General features: G+C 33.5%; 8 protein-coding genes across 8 annotated transcripts; 4 read left to right on the top strand and 4 right to left on the bottom strand.

The window, feature by feature from the left end:
- Positions 1 to 67: 67 nt before the first annotated feature.
- Positions 68 to 4,783, top strand: MLP2 (Mlp2p; the record flags this gene model as incomplete). The annotated part of the gene is made up of 1 exon (XM_041552159.1): positions 68 to 4,783. The coding sequence occupies one exon, from the start codon at positions 68 to 70 to the stop codon at positions 4,781 to 4,783; it is 4,716 nt and encodes a 1,571-aa protein (XP_041408093.1).
- Positions 4,784 to 5,080: 297 nt separating this feature from the next.
- Positions 5,081 to 6,895, top strand: MCM10 (Mcm10p; the record flags this gene model as incomplete). Its single annotated transcript, XM_041552158.1, has 1 exon — positions 5,081 to 6,895. The coding sequence occupies one exon, from the start codon at positions 5,081 to 5,083 to the stop codon at positions 6,893 to 6,895; it is 1,815 nt and encodes a 604-aa protein (XP_041408092.1).
- A 75-nt stretch (positions 6,896 to 6,970) lies between these two features.
- On the bottom strand, positions 6,971 to 7,762 carry VPR1 (Vpr1p; the record flags this gene model as incomplete). The annotated part of the gene is made up of 1 exon (XM_041552157.1): positions 6,971 to 7,762. The coding sequence occupies one exon, from the start codon at positions 7,760 to 7,762 to the stop codon at positions 6,971 to 6,973; it is 792 nt and encodes a 263-aa protein (XP_041408091.1).
- A 321-nt stretch (positions 7,763 to 8,083) lies between these two features.
- Positions 8,084 to 9,457, bottom strand: RRD1 (peptidylprolyl isomerase RRD1; the record flags this gene model as incomplete). The annotated part of the gene is made up of 1 exon (XM_041552156.1): positions 8,084 to 9,457. The coding sequence occupies one exon, from the start codon at positions 9,455 to 9,457 to the stop codon at positions 8,084 to 8,086; it is 1,374 nt and encodes a 457-aa protein (XP_041408090.1).
- A 473-nt stretch (positions 9,458 to 9,930) lies between these two features.
- Positions 9,931 to 11,241, top strand: IMP21 (Imp21p; the record flags this gene model as incomplete). The annotated part of the gene is made up of 1 exon (XM_041552155.1): positions 9,931 to 11,241. One exon carries the CDS (start codon positions 9,931 to 9,933, stop codon positions 11,239 to 11,241), a length of 1,311 nt encoding a protein of 436 aa, XP_041408089.1.
- A 788-nt stretch (positions 11,242 to 12,029) lies between these two features.
- GUT2 (glycerol-3-phosphate dehydrogenase) lies at positions 12,030 to 14,045 on the top strand (the record flags this gene model as incomplete). The annotated part of the gene is made up of 1 exon (XM_041552154.1): positions 12,030 to 14,045. One exon carries the CDS (start codon positions 12,030 to 12,032, stop codon positions 14,043 to 14,045), a length of 2,016 nt encoding a protein of 671 aa, XP_041408088.1.
- A 363-nt stretch (positions 14,046 to 14,408) lies between these two features.
- Positions 14,409 to 17,948, bottom strand: UBP7 (ubiquitin-specific protease UBP7; the record flags this gene model as incomplete). Its single annotated transcript, XM_041552153.1, has 1 exon — positions 14,409 to 17,948. One exon carries the CDS (start codon positions 17,946 to 17,948, stop codon positions 14,409 to 14,411), a length of 3,540 nt encoding a protein of 1,179 aa, XP_041408087.1.
- An 878-nt stretch (positions 17,949 to 18,826) lies between these two features.
- ATG44 (mitofissin) lies at positions 18,827 to 19,220 on the bottom strand (the record flags this gene model as incomplete). Its single annotated transcript, XM_041552152.1, has 2 exons — positions 18,827 to 19,039; positions 19,212 to 19,220. 2 exons carry the CDS (start codon positions 19,218 to 19,220, stop codon positions 18,827 to 18,829), a joined length of 222 nt encoding a protein of 73 aa, XP_041408086.1.
- Between the last annotated feature and the right edge of the window lie 1,332 nt (positions 19,221 to 20,552).

The following is a 20,552-nucleotide window of genomic DNA, read 5'->3' as shown; positions in this document are numbered from 1 at the left end:
GACATTTTATTTTAAATCATAAACACCTTTTAACGTGTTGTAACAATACAGATATAATATTTAAGTCATGGATGTTAACGATGTCGTGATACGACTTGCTAATGAATTAGGTGTTTCGCAGGATAAACTGATTGGAATCGACCACGAAACGACCCTAATATTACTTAAGAAATTAGAATTATCAAATATTGGTAACATCCCAGCCACCTACAACACCGAAAAAAGTATATCAATGGAACCTTCACAAAATATTTCGAACCAATTACTAGTAGAGCTCTCGAAAAATGATACACCAGAAAATGCTATCCATAGAAAAGAAAACTTTACAGAACAAAACAAAATAATAACAGAATTAAAGGATCAGACTATAGAATTGTCAACGAATGTTCAAATACTCGAAGAAGAGAATGCATACAATAGACGCGAACTATTGAGAAAAGCTGAAGAAATATCATTGTTAAATACTCATAAAACATGGATGGAATCCCAAATAAGAAAGGATACGAATGAATTTATCGAATACAAAGAAGTGAAGGAAAACGAGTTATCGAAAATGAGCCGTAAGGTTATTGATGTATCAGATCAGATCAAACTTTTATTATCGACGCAAAAGACACTTCGATCTAAAAATGCGGAATTATCTTCAATCGTAGAAACAACGTCTAACGAATTGAAATCGGTAAAAGACGACTTGAAATTGAAAGAATCTGAATTCACTAAAGAAATGAGTGTCTCTGACAAGATGAAACAAACACTTACAGAGCAACTTCGTAACTGTGAGAAGCAAGTCAAAAAGAACATCGAAAATAGCACAGACGCCTTCGATTCACACGAAAGAGATAGATTAATAAATGACATTGCTTTAACCAAAGAGAACCTCAGAGAATACAAAGAGAAATGTACCAATCTCCAGGACATGATCGATTCATTCATAGCAAATGAAGAGAATGATTCTGGAAGCGTGCCTTCAACCCATAATCAATCATTAAATATCAACCATTTATACCAAGAAATAGAGTATCTAAAGAGACAACTTCTTCGAGACAGACAACAGAAGGAGCATTTGCAGAGACAACTAGAAATAATGATCGCCGAAATGGAAACAAAAATGCCTTTAATAGAATCGTTCAAGAAGAGAACAGAAGAACTGGAACATCAATTACTTGACACGTCCGATTTATTGGAGAAAGTATCCCATCAAAAAACAGAAATATCAAAGGAATTGAGAATTAATAAGAAAAAACAAGAAAACAAGGCTGACAATATGAAATTATTGAGAATACAAAGAAATGACCTCGCAAGACAGGTTCAGTTTCTATTGGTCGTCGCGACACATTTTGAAGATAGTTCGTCATTGTTTTCTACTGAAGAACTAGGACTCATAAAAAAGATAATCTCAAATGAAAATGAAAATGATTATAGTGATTCTCAAAAAGTTATATCTAATAGGCTAGTTCAGTTTAAAAATATTAAGGAGCTCCAACAAAAGAATATGGATTTATTGAATTCCATTAGAGGGTTAGCAAAACAATTAGAATCCACAGAAAATGGAAGTATACCAGAATATAACAATAATACCATCAAGGAAGCAAAATTGGCAATAATAGATTTGCAAAATCATGCAAATGATTTACAGGACAATGTAGATAAATTAACCAAGGAATGTGACTCTTTACGATTATTACTCCCACAAGAGAAGTTAAATAATATTTCAATGGAACCAACAAACGATTCAAATGAGCCTGTAAATGAAGAATTGATTCATTTAAACGAAAAATTTGTAAATTTAGAGGTCAAGAAGAACGAAAAAATTTCAGAGCTGAATTCTGTTATTGAAAAACAAAGTAACTCCATTCATCAGCTAAAACTCGAACTTGAAAAATTTTCAAATAGTAAGTTACTACTGCAAAATCACGCAAATGATCTTGAACGCCAGGTAAACAATGCCAGTAAATCTGGAAAATCGATGAAAGAGGAATTAGGAAAAGCCCAAAGAACGATAACGGAATTTCAAACAAATGAGAATGCTAATATTAACCAAATTAACAACTTGAACAATAAAGTATCTTCTCAGAGGTTATTACAGGAAACATCTGACGCACGTTGTAATAAATTGACAGATGCGAATAGGTCCCTTCAAGGGAAGTATATACATGCTTGTGAAGAAAAAAATGAACTTAAAATTCAAATTGGAGAATTAGAAATCAAGTTAAAGACTCTGGAAGATATACATACAACATCCACTGACCAGTATAACACTTTAAAAGGAGAAATTGAACTATTATCAGAACAGACGAGCGATCAACAGCAAATGTTGCGCGAGTTAGAAGAAAAAAGAAGAACAGAAGTTCGATGGTTTCAGGACGAATCAACCACGATGAATAATAAATATATGGACTCTGAGACAACTATTTCAAAGCTTATAAAAGAAAATGAGGATCATAAACACAATCAAATAATGCTCAACGTCGAATTGCAGAGTTTGAGGTCAACACACTACAATTCTGGTGTATTCAATATTGCAAATAGTACAGAAAGTGTGACTGATCAAACACCAAGTGACTTGTCCAGAGAGAAGGACAGTGAGGTAGGGGATATGACCACTCAAAATGGTAGCGGGAACTACAGCCCAAGAAACCTGGATTTAGGATCCAAAAACCGTGAGTTAATTTTATCTCTTTCAGTTATGAAGGATCAAAATATTTCTTTAAAAAACCGCTTAACTGAAACTCAAAACAAATTAGAACAATCTCTTAAGGAAGGCAATCACCAACCAGAAAAATCCAAGAATATAGATCCAGAAAACTTGTTATTTTCGTCTGCAGAAAAAGAAGATTACATTATTGACCATTCCAAAGAGAACACTAACATATTAGAATCACAATTATCTTTCGCCAAAGAACAACTTGAGAATATATCCACTCAAAATGATTTGCTACTGGAGAAATTGCACAAAATGGAGTCAATTGCTGATAATCGACAGATCGACGACATATTATTTTGTTTGAGACATGAGAGGGACGACCTTCGTAAAAGGGTAAACATTTTAGAGCGTGAAATAAGAATTCAAGTACATGCTGCAAGTGATATACAAGATACTAATTCGCAAATGAATGAAAGTCAAACCAGCCTTATAACCGAAAGTCACGATGAGTTAGTGAATAAGATTCATGAAATTAATCTCATAAATCATAAGAATGAAGAATTAGAGATTCAACTAAGAAATTTAACTAATGAACAGGAAGTCAACAAGAATGATATTGCTAATTTGAAAGATCAATTGGAACCCTCTAGAATGGAGGTTCAAAAATTAAATGAAATCATACTAGAGAAAACTCAGAGTGTTAAATTATTGCAAGAGGAGAGTAATAGATGGAAATTGCAATCGATGAGGTTATCAGACGAATCAAAAACAAATCCAAATGAAATTGTTGAACTCAAACAACAAATAAACATTTTGGATGCTCGTATTAATGAGAAAGACTTACAAAGCAAAGAAATGGATGCAAAATTTGCCAGATTAAAAAAACAGGCACATGAAAGATTAGACTCTACAAAACTTGTTGTTAATCAATTGAATGATGAAATCAGCGCTTTAAAGTCTGAAAAAGAAGTCATTCAACTTGCACTGGAGGACAAAGTTTCAGAATCTGGAAAAATGAAGCTAGAGATTGAAGAACTAAAAAAAATCGATGTTTCAAACAGGTCGAAAGGTAATGAATCTAATTTATCTCCTAATAATGCTTCGAAGGAATATGTTGTCAAATTAGAAAGGGAGATAGCATACTTAAATGGAAAACTTGAGTTGTTTGATGAATCTACAAAAAGCCCTGACCTTATCAATTATTTGGAAAGACTTGGCATCATTAAGAAACAATTACAGAAAGATACAATATCATTAACAGCCGGAGATCAAAGTGATAAAAGCTCAGATCTGATGGAAGCAGAAGGTAATCTAAGCATTGATAAAAAATTCCTAGACAAAGAAAAGGAAAAATGGGAAACTGAAACATTAAAAAGGATCGAAGAAGCCAAAGATGATTTAAAAAGGCATCTAAGGCAACCAACAGAAGAGAAAATCAATAGAATAATTGAGAAAAGGAAAAAAGAATTGCAAGAAAATCTTGAGGAAATGGCAACCGAAAAAGCAAAATCACTTATATTATCTAAAGAGTTAAATCTAACAGCTACTGAAGTAAAGGCAGAACTAAAAGAACTTGTTGAATCAGAGATGCAAGAGAGTCTTGAACAATTAAGAAAAAAATCTTTTGAAGAGGGCAGACAACAAGAATTAATGAAAACAAAACTGTTAGAGAGAAAACTCTCAAAATTAGAAGGTTCCCAGCCCACAACTACAGAAAGTGCAAATCGTCACCAAGAAAGTAATGATGATGGTTACAAACAAATTGCAGAAAATACACAATTAGGAAATGGCTCTAGCTTAACAAATTTCGGATTACCAGTAACTGCAAGTGGAAACCCTTTTACCTTTTCCACTCAATCCTCGAATTCATCGTTAGGAACATTCCAAACAGCCAATGCAGGATCTCCATTCGGTAATAATAAAATTACGAATTTTACACCTATTTTTGGCAAACCATCTACATCATTTGGAAATAACAATTATAAATCCTCAGAAATTCAGAACAATACTGATGCAATCAAGTCAGATTCTGATACACTAAGTAAAGCAGACTTCAACAACCATAAAACTTCGAGTTCAGCAGACTCAGATGACACTGTGGAGAGACCGTTCAAAAGAAGTAGAACAGAAGAACCTTAAATAGACACTTCTGTAAAGCGTCATGTAATGTTATATTTTCTAAAAATAAATAAACATAATAAACCATTATTTATAAAACATGATTATTTATCGTCGTCCCTCTTTAGAACGTTATAATCCATTTTCATAATTTCACGCTCAAACAGCTTCGCGGGATTGACTCTGAATACCATATATAACAAATAATTGTCAATACATAACATAAATAAGAATATATTTGACCATCATTTATTATAAAACGATTTCAATTCAACAAGTATAGTTCATAACAATTCTGTAACTAACTATAAAACATATATGGATGATCCTCGAGAACTGAAAGAAGTTGACCATTACGATAACAATTCATCAGATAGCGATGAGGAACACGAAATACAGCGACAGTTAGATGAAATGGCTGCTCAGAAGGCAGATCTAGAGAACAGATTACGAGCGAAGAAAGAAAGGTCTAAAATATTAGATCCTAATTTCAGAGGTGCTCAAGTTCCAAGTTCGCCAGAAAAGAAGAAACCAGTAATTAAGACTCATTATCAGGTAAATCCACGAACTTACCTAAAAGAAGAAAGTCAAACTTCTCAAACAAGTTTAAATATCAATGAAGTTGGGTTATCCGAAAAACTCCATCGTAAATATTCTACTGACAGTGATGTGACTGGCATAATCAATAATCCATCTTATTTTTCTAAAAAATTCCAGGAATCGAAACAACAAGGCAAGGACGCTATTCATCAATATCAAACAATGATGAGTACCAGAGTTCATGCATTCGATAACATTTCGGAGGGAAAATCTTATCCAACAATGATAACTGATGAAATGGATGAATTTTCTCACCTGTGGGTAAAGAAAAGATATATTCCTTCAAGCGATCTGAAACAAATGCTCCAGGATATAAAGGTTCTTCGTTTAAGTAAACTTTTTGCCAAGGTACGTCCTCCAAAATTTCAGGAACCTCAATATTCGAACTGGGCTACAATTGGGATTATTTCAAAAAAGGATGAAATCAAGTTTACATCTTCTGCAAAACCTCAAAAATATTTTAAATTTGTGATCACAGACTTCAGGCATACTTTAGATGTATATATTTTTGGTAAACAAGGGGCGGAGAAGTATTACAACCTTAGAGTTGGTGATATAATCGCAATATTGAACCCTGAAATATTACCGTGGCGTCCCAGTGGTAAAGAACAGTTTATTAAATCATTTAATTTACGAATTAGTCACGGCTACAACTGTATATTAGAGATTGGCCAAAGTAAGGATATAGGATGGTGTCCAGAAATTATAAAGACAAAAAATGTATCATGTGGAACTCCAATAAATATATCAACAGACCGATGTTGTGAATATCACCGTGAGATCCAATTTCGTAAAACTAATTCCAAGCGCGTTGACTTAACTGGTAACTATGCATTAGGTGCTCCAATGAAGGCTGAAAATCAACCCATGTTATATAAATCCAAGGCTGGTTCTGTTACCTCAAAACCAACTTCGAACCAATATCGAGTACTGCCGAGTTGGTCGCAACAAAATCCTCAGTTTTATGATAAATATGGTGGTAATTCACGACATTTTAGTTCATCTTCCGCTGCAAAAGCATTTTTTGATGAGAAATATCAAAATCCAGACATGCTAACCAATTTGGATAATAAAAAGAGGAAACTAATGGATAAGAAGAAAAATTCTAGGATTGATAAACAGTTGAACAAGATACTGAAGAAAGGTACACATGATGTCGAAGGTCTGGCGAATGAAAAGAAGGCAAGAAAAATGAAAGCAAACACCCAACATGTACTAGAAAGTGGGTTAATTCAAAGATTAGGATTTGATCCTACCCGTGGGCAAATGGCTACTGTTTTGAATCATCATACTAACGATATGAAATCAAAAAATGCTGAGCCCAAAGAGCAAAGCCAGTCATTACAAAAAAAAAATAGTGACATTAACGATTTAATAAGCTTTAAAAAAGAAAAAGTCTTTTTAAAACCTTCGAGAGTTGCTCTAATGAATAAAATTAATCATAGAGAAAGTGTATTCAAAGCCACATTTAAGGAAAATGAGAGCCCGGCCAGAAAAAATAACGATAGTGACAGTGATTTGGATATTATTTAATTATATTCATATAATAATTAGTAATAGATGCTTAGTTTTATAGATTATGTATGTTAGGTGATACGCGAATGTTAGTTAAGTGTTTAATTGAATGAATTTCCATTGTAGACACCATATGAGATTATCGTTCAATTTAATCGTAGTTTTTGAATATATAGCCAATTTATATTGTTGAATTATTTCTAGCTTAGGAATATGTTGATCGTTCCGTGAATTATGCAGAATAAAAGAAAAATTTCCATGTGATGTAATAATCATAATCTCATTTGATGATAATGGCTTTATTATTTGGATTCCTACTAATGTATCGTACTTACATTTGTCATGAACTTCCAACAGTTTCAGTTTAGAGTTAAATTGCCATAGAGATTCATGTAGTGTGGAAAGTATACTGCCTTGATACAACTTCGAGGTTTCATCAATAGGAGGTTTCTTGATGTAATCGTTGTATGATGTAAAGGAGTATTTTAATTCTGTATTGGTATCCTTAATTTTAGAGTTAGTTAGAATATCATTTAAAGGAGCCCATTTTACAATTTTTGGTTCATGATATCTATTGTGCTTATTAATTCGCTTAACAATGCTTGTCAGACTTGACGATTTTGATGTGATTTGACTTCGACGAAGATTCTTCTTCTTTAGAGCAAACGAATTAATAACTTTAGAAATATTGACATTTTGAGATTCTAAAGGTTTCTTTAATTTTTTCTTTAATATAAATTTACTTAACTGAGTGAGTGAAATATCTGGCAAATGGTACTCCTTTCTTTTAGATATGGATAATCTTAGCTCTGTTATGGATTTAGCTTCCTGTTGATCACTTGAACGATTTACCACTGGAGATTTAACAAAGTCTCTTCTCTTCATAGCTATTTTTAATCACCTGTTTATCTAATCAAGTTCTCAGTAAATTATCAAACTTAAATACAGATAGTAGTAGTGTTGAAGTTTAAATCTTTACTCTTCCCCTATCTTGTTATTTGTTTCTGAAAGTAACGACATATAAGACATTGGCTTTATTAATAATATAAACAAACAAATGTACCGCCGCGGCTTCTGTGAAGAGCCACATTAAAACCATATAGATTTGAAAGAGTTTCGGTTGAATGCGTACAATGATTTATTTGTTGAATATATCATTATATTGTTATAAACATATATATACTTTGTTACTGATATTCTCGATCTCTATCTCTTTGGAAGTGAGTTCCTGAGTTTATCTTCCTGATTTCGACGTGATGAGGGCAAGCTGGGAGTCATGTTAGAGTTCCGAGTTGAGGTTGTATAATTATTGAATATTCTTGAAGAAGGAGGGGCCATCGATGTTACAGTCCGAGAAGATAAAGGATGTGGATTTCTAGTGAATACGTTGCTAATTACGCTAGGTGTTGTTTCGTTTCTCATCATTAATGTAGGAGTGTGTAAATTTGTATTATACGTGACTGGCTGCTTTGAGAACGTCGTCCCATTGGGCATCCCGGTGGATACATCGTTATCTATATTAATGCGTTCTGATGTACTTGACTCCTCTTGTGACTCCTCTACTATTTCATATACCGGTAAAGGTTTCTTTGTCTTTGAATCAACCCACGGAAAGAATCCTGTACCAAACCAAAAATGTTGAACCACTGGGTATTTATTCAACACCTCTTCATCGTACATTTTCAGTAGACCCTTGTACACCTTGGACCATTGCTTTACATTATGAGATATGTCATAAAGGATGGGTGAATGTTCACTGAAGGGGCCAGATTTAACTTGGAAAATAAATGACAGAGCCATACAATAGAAATTTTGATCCTTATATCGATCTAGCACAGATTTTTCTAACATATCCTTTGGAGATACTTCTTCATTATTTATCCATTGAGATGCACCAAGTAAATATATGAAATGGAAATGGTCATCTAAACCCCATACACCATGAGATCCAGCAGGTTCTAATGTATATGTAAGAATAAGTTTTTTCACTAATTTATAATAATGGTTAAATATTTCCATTATGCTGTAACCAGTCAAATTTGGTAATAGATCAGACATATCTAACGCCCCAATGAATGCAACAAATGAGAGTTCATGCCCTGTTCCAAAATCTAATCTTGTCTTGGATCCAAAACAGTTTTGAATATAATAGGTCATTTCTAATACAAAATCTTGATTAACATTCTGAATACCATTATTCTTAAGTAAATTTCTTATTTCCTCGGTGATGACGCTATTTAACTTGTCATGCCAGATTCGACATGCAAGGTTCCCATATCTTCTTGGTCCGTCAAACGGTGGTATGTCATCTATATAACCTGAAAGTCGATTCAATATATCTATTACATCAGTTAATGCGCCCGATGACTCTTTATCAAATGACGTAGCCGCATAATCAGAATTATATGATTTAGATTGGACCAATATTGTATATTTTGAAACAAAATATTTCAGTCGTGCTAATGCTTCAGAATGTTGAAAATAAACAGTTGTCTGCGAATCAAATATCCTTTTTACAGGTGAAGTAAAGACTGTATCCTTTGGGAATGCTCTTAACGGCTTTTGATCAGGCAATACCATTTCTCTCCTATAAGAAGCAAAAGCAAATTAGTTTTAAATCTTCTGAATGGTTATATATTATATTACAGCTTATCAAATAACACTTACTTAAATTCAATGTCTTCTTAAATCAATATTTTGATTTCTGTAGTGTTCTCTCTATTCCTTATACACCCTTTTCATCGCTTTACAATGACGATTTTTCGGTTTTCTCTCACGTTGCGATTTTCTTTCTTTAAATTTATAAAGTGAAGTTGTGAAAGAACAGAACTTAAAGGGGGAGGAAGGTTGCGTTGTTTCATGATAAGAAATTATGTGTGTAAAAGGACTGTGATATTCAGCTGAGTCTATTTAAGGTGCGTTTTTCAGTTGAGAGAACGTGTTTCCATTGATACATATTATTACCCCGTCGAGTACAACTGCAGTTGTATTTTTTTTAACTTATTTATTTACTCCTTTTTGGAAACTGGTTACTTTAATTAGTTCTATTCATAATGAGCAGTAAAAATCATCATAAAAGTATACTTTTAACTAATCCCGATGGGTTCCAATCTCATTTATTTGAGCCATCCACTAGCCACACTAATGATGTTGCTAATATCGAACATGTGGTACCAGCGGATGAACCTGAACCAATCAGTCCCGAGACTCAGAGGGGAGGTAGTGTAGATGGAACAGGCGGAATGGGAGTCCAATTTGATTCTGAACAACTGAAGAGAGGTAGAAGTCGTATTATGAAACGTGATATTGCTGTGCGTAATGATAGTAGTGGGTCTCGTTCTAATAGCAAGAGTGTTGGTAGCATGAGTAGATCACGATCAAGGTCAAGGTCGATGTCCAGATCAAGGAGTAGGATCCGTGAAGAAGAGTTTTTAAAATGGACAGTATTAAGACAAGATCCGTCGATGAGATTATATAATGTGAAACATAAGAATATCAAGAAGAAAAATGTTGTTGACAAGAAAGTTACTGAAGAAGATGAAGAAGAAGAAGAAGGGGAAGGACATTCTGAGGATTCCGAGGAAGACGATGAGGATGAGGATGATGAGGAAGAAGAAGAATCGGATGAAGAGCAAGTAAGTGATATTGAAGATGATGCTGAAATTGACTCTAAATTTGATTACGATCCTGGAATGAAAGTCTTACCCAATTTTGTTGTCAGTATTAATGATGTATTAGAGAGCAAGAAACCATGGATTGCAAAATTTGTTAGAGATGGTGGAGATGCCAAAATTGAAGAAGGAATTAAATTTGATAAGATGGATGAAGGGTATGTACGTGGATTAAAATTATTGACTAAGAGACTAGATATCGAAGGACCTGTAGCTGATACAATCCAATCAACTACTATTGAAGGTGATGCTAAAAACAATACAGAATCAAATGGGAATTGCTACATATTGTACGTTGACATGTCCAGTGAATCCATGTATGCCTTAACTTATTTGATGGGTACGATTGTTAATAATGGAGATATGTTATATATTGTCCATTGGGAATCTAGTGGCAAAAATGTCTCTGAAGATATAATAAGACAAAATATCGTCAAACTTGGTGAACATTGTTACCATTTATTTGATTGTATCAGCGGTGTAGTAGATACATTGGATGTAATAATATTATCGTTGACTCATCCTTATCCAAAACATTTATTGAATGAAATGATATCCACGTTGAAACCACAAACGTTATGTTGCTCATTATCTATGATTTTATCCGGTTTACAAAATTTTGTTTGTGGTGTACCTACACTTGTCATAAGGAAGAAACTAAAGAGAACTAAGAAGAAAGGTATAATGGAGTGATTTTTCACGATGGAATAGTAACAAGGTATTATCAGATATTTTAAAAATACGATCAATTTAAACAAAAAATTATAATAAGTAAACGTATATATAATATAATATACGAATACAAATAAATGAATAATAATAAATATGCAAGTAATGTTTCGATATGTCAATGATAATGGCAAATGTACAATCCCACAAGAGGACGATATTCAAATTTGATTGAATTAAACAACAGATTGTGTCATAACTCTTCTGATAAAGATGATAATAGTCGTTGTCGTGGCAGTCGTCATCATGGTATGAGGTGATTCAAAGATTTAATTATTCGTTGCGAGTGATGTCGAAGACTAACACATCCACGCACGTCACACCGGAGACCCGGGCAATAGCCATACCATACTAGATGTCTGGTCAAATGACTCTACCTTACCAAAAATCCTTCACATTTGCAAGAACATCATTACCATCAACGAATCTATCAACGTATCAGCAGATTTGTGGTCTTATATAATCCAATGACTCTGACTCAGTTTACCCTGACTTCATCGCCGTTTCTCCGAATGCCAACGGGCGGCGCTCGTCGTTAACGCCGTTCATTATGTGTCGAGCGGCATGATGCGGGGGAGAGGGGAGGGAAGGGAACAGAATGGGAATCTTGAACTTATATAAAGGGAAGGACGTTGGAGAATGAAGACTGGAAAAAAAATGGGTTTCTACAACTTAGAAAATATCATTTAGCTTACTTCTACTAATAAAATTTACTTACAATAAGCCTCATATTTAATATATACTCACACAAGATGTTCTCTAGTGCTGGGAAGCGTCTTTTGAGACCAAAAGTATTTCTGGGTGTCTCCTCCGTTACAATCCTTGGCGGTTCTATATTATATTTCAATGCAAAGACTAAGAAGTCTCCCTTGGCAGATTACACAAACTTAAGTCCTGTGAAGACATTAGAGTCTGTGGCTGTTAAGGATATTTCTACTCCGACTCGTGAAAGTTTACTAAATAATTTATCTTCTACTTCTCAATTCGATGTGCTAATTATTGGTGGTGGTGCTACTGGTACAGGCTGTGCCGTTGATGCTGTTACGAGAGGATTGAATGTAGCATTGGTCGAGAAAGCTGATTTTGCCTCTGGTACGTCGTCTAAGTCGACCAAAATGGCTCATGGTGGTGTTCGTTACTTGGAAAAAGCTTTCTTAGAATTCTCAAAGGATCAATTAGATTTAGTCGTCGAAGCACTAAATGAAAGAGCACATTTGATTAATACTGCACCTCATTTGTGTAAAATTTTACCTATCTTGATTCCGGTTTATACCTATTGGCAAATTCCTTATTTCTATGCAGGTTGTAAATTTTATGATCTATTTGCTGGTTCACAAAATTTGAAAAGTTCTTATCTTTTATCAAAGGCAAATGCGGCAGAATTAGCTCCAATGCTTGATTCTTCAAAATTAACTGCGGGACTAGTTTATCATGATGGTTCATTTAATGATTCTCGTTTAAATTCTACTCTAGCTATTACAGCTGTCTCCAAAGGGGCTACCATTTTGAACTATATGCAAGTCCAACAATTAATTAAAGATGATAATAATAATGTTAAAGGTGCTATTGTAAAGGATACCGAGACCAATAAAATTTATGAAGTTATGGCTAAGACTGTAGTTAATGCAACGGGACCTTATAGTGATCATATTTTACAAATGGATAATAATAAAGATGGTTTACCTGATATTGATTCTTCAAATTATCACTCTGATGATATTACTTCACAAATTGCGGTTAAGAACCCTAAAATGGTTGTTCCATCATCCGGGGTTCATATCATTTTACCAAGTTTTTATTGTCCAAAGAATGTCGGCTTGTTAGATGTGAGAACATCAGATGGTAGAGTCATGTTTTTCTTACCTTGGCAAGGAAAAGTATTGGCCGGTACCACTGACATACCTTTGAAGCAAGTACCAGAGACCCCAACAGCAACTGAGGCAGATATTCAAGATATATTAAAAGAGTTGCAACATTATATTAAATTCCCTGTAAAAAGAGATGATGTCTTAAGTGCATGGGCTGGTATTAGACCTCTTGTTAAAGACCCAAGAATTCTTGAAAATGAGGGTGGGAAGACTGAAGGTTTGGTTAGATCACATTTTATTTTTACATCACCTTCAAATTTGATCACTATTGCAGGTGGAAAATGGACAACTTATAGAGAAATGGCTGAAGAAACAATTAATGAAGTCGTCAAGATTGGGAATTTTAAAGATGTCAAACCTTGTTCGACAAGAAAATTGAAATTAGTTGGTGCTGAGAATTGGAATCCAAATTTAGAAGCTTTATTGGCACAAAAATACAATTTATCTTCAAAGATGGCTCAACATTTAGCTGATAGTTATGGTACGAGAGCTCCTTTAATTTGTGAGTCATTTAAACAGAATAATATTAATCAACTCCCTGTCACATTGGCAACAAATTTCCAAATCCTAAGTGAGAAAGTTCCTCCAGGTAATCCAGATGAAGTTGATACTATAGCTGATGTTCATCTTATCGAAAATAATGAAATTAACCTGTTTGATTCCTTCCGTTACCCATTTACCATTGGAGAATTGAAATATTCTATTCAACATGAATATACTAGAACAGCTTTAGATTTCTTATTGAGAAGAACAAGATTTGCATTCCTTGATGCAAGGCAAGCATTAAATGCGGTAGATGGTACCGTTAAGATTATGGGAGATGAGCTTAACTGGGATAATAAAAGAAGAGCCAAAGAAATAGAGAATACTAAACGTTACATAAAGACTTTTGGTGTTTGATATATGTTCCCTTTTCACATATGAAACAAAAATTCAAATACTAGTTTTATTTATCACTATTATTTCTGTCGAAATTGTCTACCTTATTGCACTGTCTATGTTTTCTTCTTCTTCTAATTTAAATATTGGTAGTCTTGTAGTCTCCTGAAATATTCTTACCTATTAATATTCCCAATATTTGACTTCTCCATTAGTATTTCTTTATATTCAAATAAATAAACAAATAAATATATATATATATTTATGATTAATGATAATATGCACTTTTCACTTAAATAATTGTATACATGGCGTTGTCTATTAGGTTCTATAATGAATATATATGGTTAAAAGATTTGCAACTGCTGTAATTAATAAAGTTTTCTATTCAATCTTTTCATAAAATAGAACGTACGCATCTTTGCTGGATATTTTGTTTATGCCATTATCCATATCACCATGATTTCTCTCTTCCTTCACAACTTCATCGTCGAAATAGTACCATTTTTGTTCTTTACTTTTCAAACTATGATCATAATCTTTATTAATCAAAGATGTGTAATGACCACTGATCAAATTACCAGTGTGGTTTACAATCCCATATAATCTATATCTTACAACTTCTTTATTCTTTAAAGTCATAGTTAAAATTAATGGGTATGTAATAATGGTATTATTCTTCTTAGTTAAATCATAATAGAATCGAGACAAATGAATCATCAAAACTTTTGGTAAAGTAATGAATTTTAATGTCTTCACAGTAATAAGTTTCTTATTTTTCCAATGTCTTAATTTTTCTTCATCTAATTCATCGAAATCGTCTTCAGATTCATCATAACTATTATATTTGGCATCGAAATCAGATGAACTAGTTGTTGGAATATTATTTTCTGGTTCACGATTCTTAGATTCACTTCTTCTGATTAATCTAAAGGGTGACAAGGATCTGTTGATAGTCTTAGGTTTCTTTCTCTTTGAGCCACCAAATTTGAAGATTGAATGTTTTTCACGGCTTCTCTCAAGAGATTTAGTCGGAACTTGTAAGTTTTGACTTTGCTTCACTTTCTTCTTCTTTTCCAGTAATTTCTTCTTCTGTTCCTCATAACATCTAGGACAATTCCAGGCATTCTCACCAGATAAAATTTCATCAGCTGTGAACATACTAATACACTCCTCCAGATTAATGCTTTTTGATAGTTTGGTAAAACCTTTTTGTTTTTTAGGAATTGCCAAAGATAGAACATAAAAGCTGGAATAGTTATAGGTGCAATAACCACACCTTTCACATTGTAAACAACTTTCCATTTGACCTTGGAAAAAATCATCTATTGGTGATAATCCATTACCCATTATGTTCTCATCAAACCATTTCTTATACTCTTTTTCATTAACTTTTAGATGGGTAGTATCATATAGCAATAATTTAGGGTTTTTATTAACTACTTCATCTTGTTTTGATAATTCATCATGTAACCTGTCGAGCATCAGCATTAAAAATTCCTGTGTATCCTGTTGGTCATCTGGAATTTTCAAATCGGGTCTTAATATGCTGCATGTTTTTAAAAATGCAATCGGAACTACCGAGCAACCACCGTTTAAGTACATCTTCCTGAAAAGAATGTTCAGAGATTTTGATAGCGAAAGTCTCCTTGTATTAGCAGAAATATGTTTATTCGACATATTCAAATATTTTTCATATTCATTACTCAAAAATATATCTCTGAATGCTGTAGTGGAAAACAGGCATTGTATCATACTATTAATATAGCATGTGTTGCCTAAATTTCTTAACCCTGTAATTGATAACGAAACAAATATGTTGGAATTTTTTTCGATTGTTGGAATGGAGTAGCTTCTTTTCTTGACAACTTCTTTATTTTCATTTTCAAACAATTCAAACTTTGTAAGTTGTCTATTCTCCGGGATAGTCGAAGGTAGCACAGGTATATGTGTAGGAATACGAGTTATATGGCTATTATTATTATTTATTTCCAATTTTATTTTAGCTGGTAATCGTGGTGGTATACTAGGTGGTGCCAAGATTGGAGGTGGTGGGGTCTTGGGTCTCACTGCTGGGGGAGGTGGCGGAGGTCTTTTCCTTATTCTGAAAGGTACCTCTGGTGGTCTGAACGATGGTGCCTCTGGAAATTTAATATTTGAAATGCTGGCATAAGGATAGGGTGTCTGTCTATATGAATTATTAGTGGAATATGTTGGAGAAGCCACATTTTGGCTGATTTTCTTACCTTCTCTATCATAGGGACCGTATATATATTGTCTAACGTCGATACTGTATTCCTTTGTATATTTATGCATCATCTTTTTCCATTTCTCAAACCCACCTAATAAAGCAGTTGGAGCTCGTTTAGACTTATCTGTAGATTTTGCAGATGTGATTAGTAAGTAAAATAGCACAAAGTGGTAATCAAAATTCAGTTTCATGTATGTTTTCATATCTGAATAATAAACAATATAATCAAATTCATTCCTATTAGTAAATAATTTGTTGTTCAATGTCTGTTCGATTATTTTGATATCGTATATTGGTGTACCCTTTTGAGAGTCCCATAAGGTAGTTGGATCCAATTGTACATAATTATCGGCAATTATATTATTGTAAGTGAACCTTTTCTCTAATCTTAAATCAATCAATAATAATTTGTTTCTATCGATTGGATTCGATAATATTGTGAATAATTCAGGGGCGGTTATGATGCTTTGTTTTTCCAGTCTTTCGATTGAACGAATAAAATCGTCTGTTCGATCATAGTAATTTTCATTTTTTAATTCATCATTTTCATTCTCCATCATATAAACAGAATGATACGAGTTCTTCCTGTGTGTTAAACTTCTATCTGCGATCAGTTCATCACTGCTACCAAGCGGACTGGTTCTATAATTTGCGTATGGGTATGGATTATGATTGTAATTGCTTTTGTTACTGTTAGGTTCGTCAAACATTGACATAGCAACACTTTCAGTTCTAGCACGAAGTAAAGGTGCACGTTTATCAATTATAGTGCTACTTTTCCTTGAAAGGTTGGAGGGATTGGTGATTTCATTATTTGCATTGTACGTTGGGAACTCTATTGGATGCGAGAAATCTTCTTCTGTTGACATTGTTGGTAACGTAAGGGGTTCAGAATATAATGCTATTTTTAATTGATCATTCGGTTCTAATGCAGGAGCAGTCCATAACTGAGAAGCAGTATCGGCATCATCAGTAAAAGGTTCACTATCGCTATTAATTGGCATCCTTTCTGTACCTTGTTGACCGCTGAATACATTACTACTATTGTAACCATCTTCTTCAGTAGAAGTTACTGAGCTTGAATAACTGGAACCGGTTGTTTGACTACCAGGATGCTCACTTTTATAAGGAATTATTTCATCTAGATTTTTAGTCATAGTTATAGTCGTTGTCGTAGTCGGATCATTAATTTTTAAATTCTGTAGTGATTCCGTTATACTGCCATCTGGTACTGAATATGCCCTTTTTCTTTCCATGAGTTGTGTAAGATTGATTGGCTCAGGGTTTATGTGATCCAGTATATTATCAACCTCATCCCTTACCATGAGACGTACGTTGGTCATGTTCATTTGGCCTTCATATATGGCTTTCATGTCAGCGTATATGCTGTAATCCTTATTTTTAGTTTGAAATTGAATGGAGTTTGGCATTATCAGATAAACATAGAAGCAACCAATAATGTATGATGTGAGTGAATCATTATCATTTTTATCGTTGGCAAATCTTACATAAAGCTCAAACAAATATTGTGTGTGTTCCAATAGATCAATTAATTTCTCTAACTTCAACTGCGAGTAGTAATGCTTGATATCATCTTTATATATACTTTTAATTCTTTTGGCTAATTCTGGGGAATATTCTGGAGAGAATAACACCACTTTCTCCTTATTCATTATGTTTGTGTGTTAATGCAAAAGAGGAAAGGAATGCTGTTTTATCGTTAGAAGAGAGGGTGTTAGATTCTTACTATGATTAGTGAACGTATGAACTACAGTGATTAATAAAAGAAAATATATTTATACTATATGTACCTCTTTTATATCAATTGTTTCGTTATTATATATATATATATATATATATATATATATAATGAATGTTCCTACGGGATTCTCCGAATAGGGTACGGTACGTGGGGGGAGTTGTGGCTTTTACCGATTTTGTTGAATCAAAAATAAACCTTCGAGAAAGGACTTCCAGGCTTAGTATGAACTACAGGGTACACAAGATATGCTTAGTGATGTATAGGCAAATGGGGTGCTGTTTGAAGATAACTGTATGTGGTGATGGTAGGGATGGTATATATACATATATATACATATATATGTATGTGCCAACCTGTCTTGATGATTTGACGAATAACACATTCCTGATGAAGAGTTATGTGAAATTTGATGAAAACCGTGCTGCATATAGATAACGTGAAGTGAGTAGGGAGTTGAGAAGATGATACTTGAATTACCCTTTCGAGAGAGATCGTAGTTTTTCTATTCTAGAATATTATTGGATTACTATGTATGTATATATGGGAACTATTTAAAAGTGAGTATAGACTTGAATATGTGAGCGTGATAATCAAATAATCTATATGTCAAGAAACAAACAGGCTGACAACCACATTATCGGAATCATCGAAGGAGGAAGTAACAGTAACTTTTGAAACTTTAAACTCTGGGGGTCATTGAAATTGGAGGGGGTCTTAATACGCCTTGTATAGTGATGGTGATAATGATAATGACAACGCTTGATTCATTATATTTCTTTGAACTATGCACTATTTGCGAACGAAATATTTAGAAGATCCACATGAAGCTACCGCACTATCATAGAGTGACTCACCTATATTGAGATATTTCCTAGTGTATACTCTTGCAGTCTCGTTCTCGATAGATTCTGTCTTGAACGTGAGCCCCGTATTTCTCTTCATTCCCGCAAGACATGTTGAAACTAATGCAAGATCAATGGATATATGTATCGCTTTTCCGATCTAATTTCAAAAGATACCATTACTGGAAAGAAAGGAAAGAGATGTCGTTAAAGTATATGCCTATATATGCTTCTCTATCTCTCTGTGTCTTAAGCAGTAAATATTCATTATCATAATAATGTTAGTATTATATAACTTCTTCATTAACCAGTTAACTAATCAACATACATACAAATGTCATTTTGTTAGTACTTGTAGGTTTACTCCTATTTATAGGTTAAGTACAGGATCACCATGTTGAAGTAAACCACATATATATATTAAGAATATACAAAGTATTACTGTGTCTTCTGTTTGTATACTGTTAAGAAAAGCTGTTCAGCAATTTGATTTGAGGAACGCGATTTGTGAAGACTCCAAAAGGTGGAGGAAATTATGTCGCCCTATGTTAGGGTTTCTTGTATGTTAACTATATAGGAACCCTAGGGTATGAAAAATATCATGCCAGAATACAGAAAGCCCTACTTCTATGAACTGTAGGGTCGTCTTTTTATCATAACGCTTAATAGATCTTACATTACGTTCTTTAATGCATGGCCTGAACTTGGTGACCAGAAGGACGAAAATGGTCATAACTTAACCTGCTATTTGTTAAATGTTGTTGCCATAATACCTAGATAACTATCCATTTTATAATTGGACCAACGGTCTAAAACTTAATAGAAAAGAAATATTATATCGTGAAGGTATAAGGATCTGTAAATAATTCACTTCCTATATAGTTTAAAGCTGAAAACACATGGTTGAATTAAATATGTCTTGGAATGCAGCAGAAATATTTGAATCTTATTAACTATTCTCTATCTAATTTATATAAGGAATTGTGTATTTCTGATAACCTACTATTATGATAATAACAAGTTTCATCTGCAAGATTAAAGATTGCATACAGTATTAAACATTGAAGCTTTCTTTCCCCCCCCCCCTAGAATGTTAGGGATCTCCACTCGACTTATGTGAAAGGGTTTCATTTTTAAGTTAAATTCACTTGGTAAACAATGGCTTATAACGACTAAATGAGTCTGGACTACACAACTACTTGCAGTTCAAAATATATTTCGTTCTATGTATATCATACTTTAATGAAAGAAGAACATATTTATAACATTCAGATATACTTATCATACTTCTCGATATATTATAAATAAACTTGTAGAGTATACTCCAACTTATTGTTTATTTCGAAACGTCTATTTCTTTGCTTACTATATAAGTTATTTCTTCGTCAAAAGTGTGAGAAGCCAGATCCTGTTATAGTGATACGCAATGTAATTCGGCAAATATCCTCTAAAGTAACTATTATTGTTCTGTTGATCAGCCACTATAATAATGTTCCTGAAGCAAGATATCAAACACTATATGGCTTCAATAGAGCTCGTATATTAGGATATATTATTCACTGTCGGAAAGAATACGATAAAAAACCCTAAGGATTGAGAATTAATGATCCGATGCCCTTCGAACGTTCCAAACCTCTTGCACGTTTAGCGTTACTACAACTACGACAAATCTT

Source organism: Maudiozyma barnettii (assembly GCF_903064755.1).
Source record: "Maudiozyma barnettii strain CLIB 1767 genome assembly, contig: KABA2_09, whole genome shotgun sequence".
Classification (NCBI taxonomy): Eukaryota; Fungi; Ascomycota; class Saccharomycetes; order Saccharomycetales; family Saccharomycetaceae; genus Maudiozyma; species Maudiozyma barnettii.
This window is presented reverse-complemented; position numbering and strand designations above follow the sequence as displayed.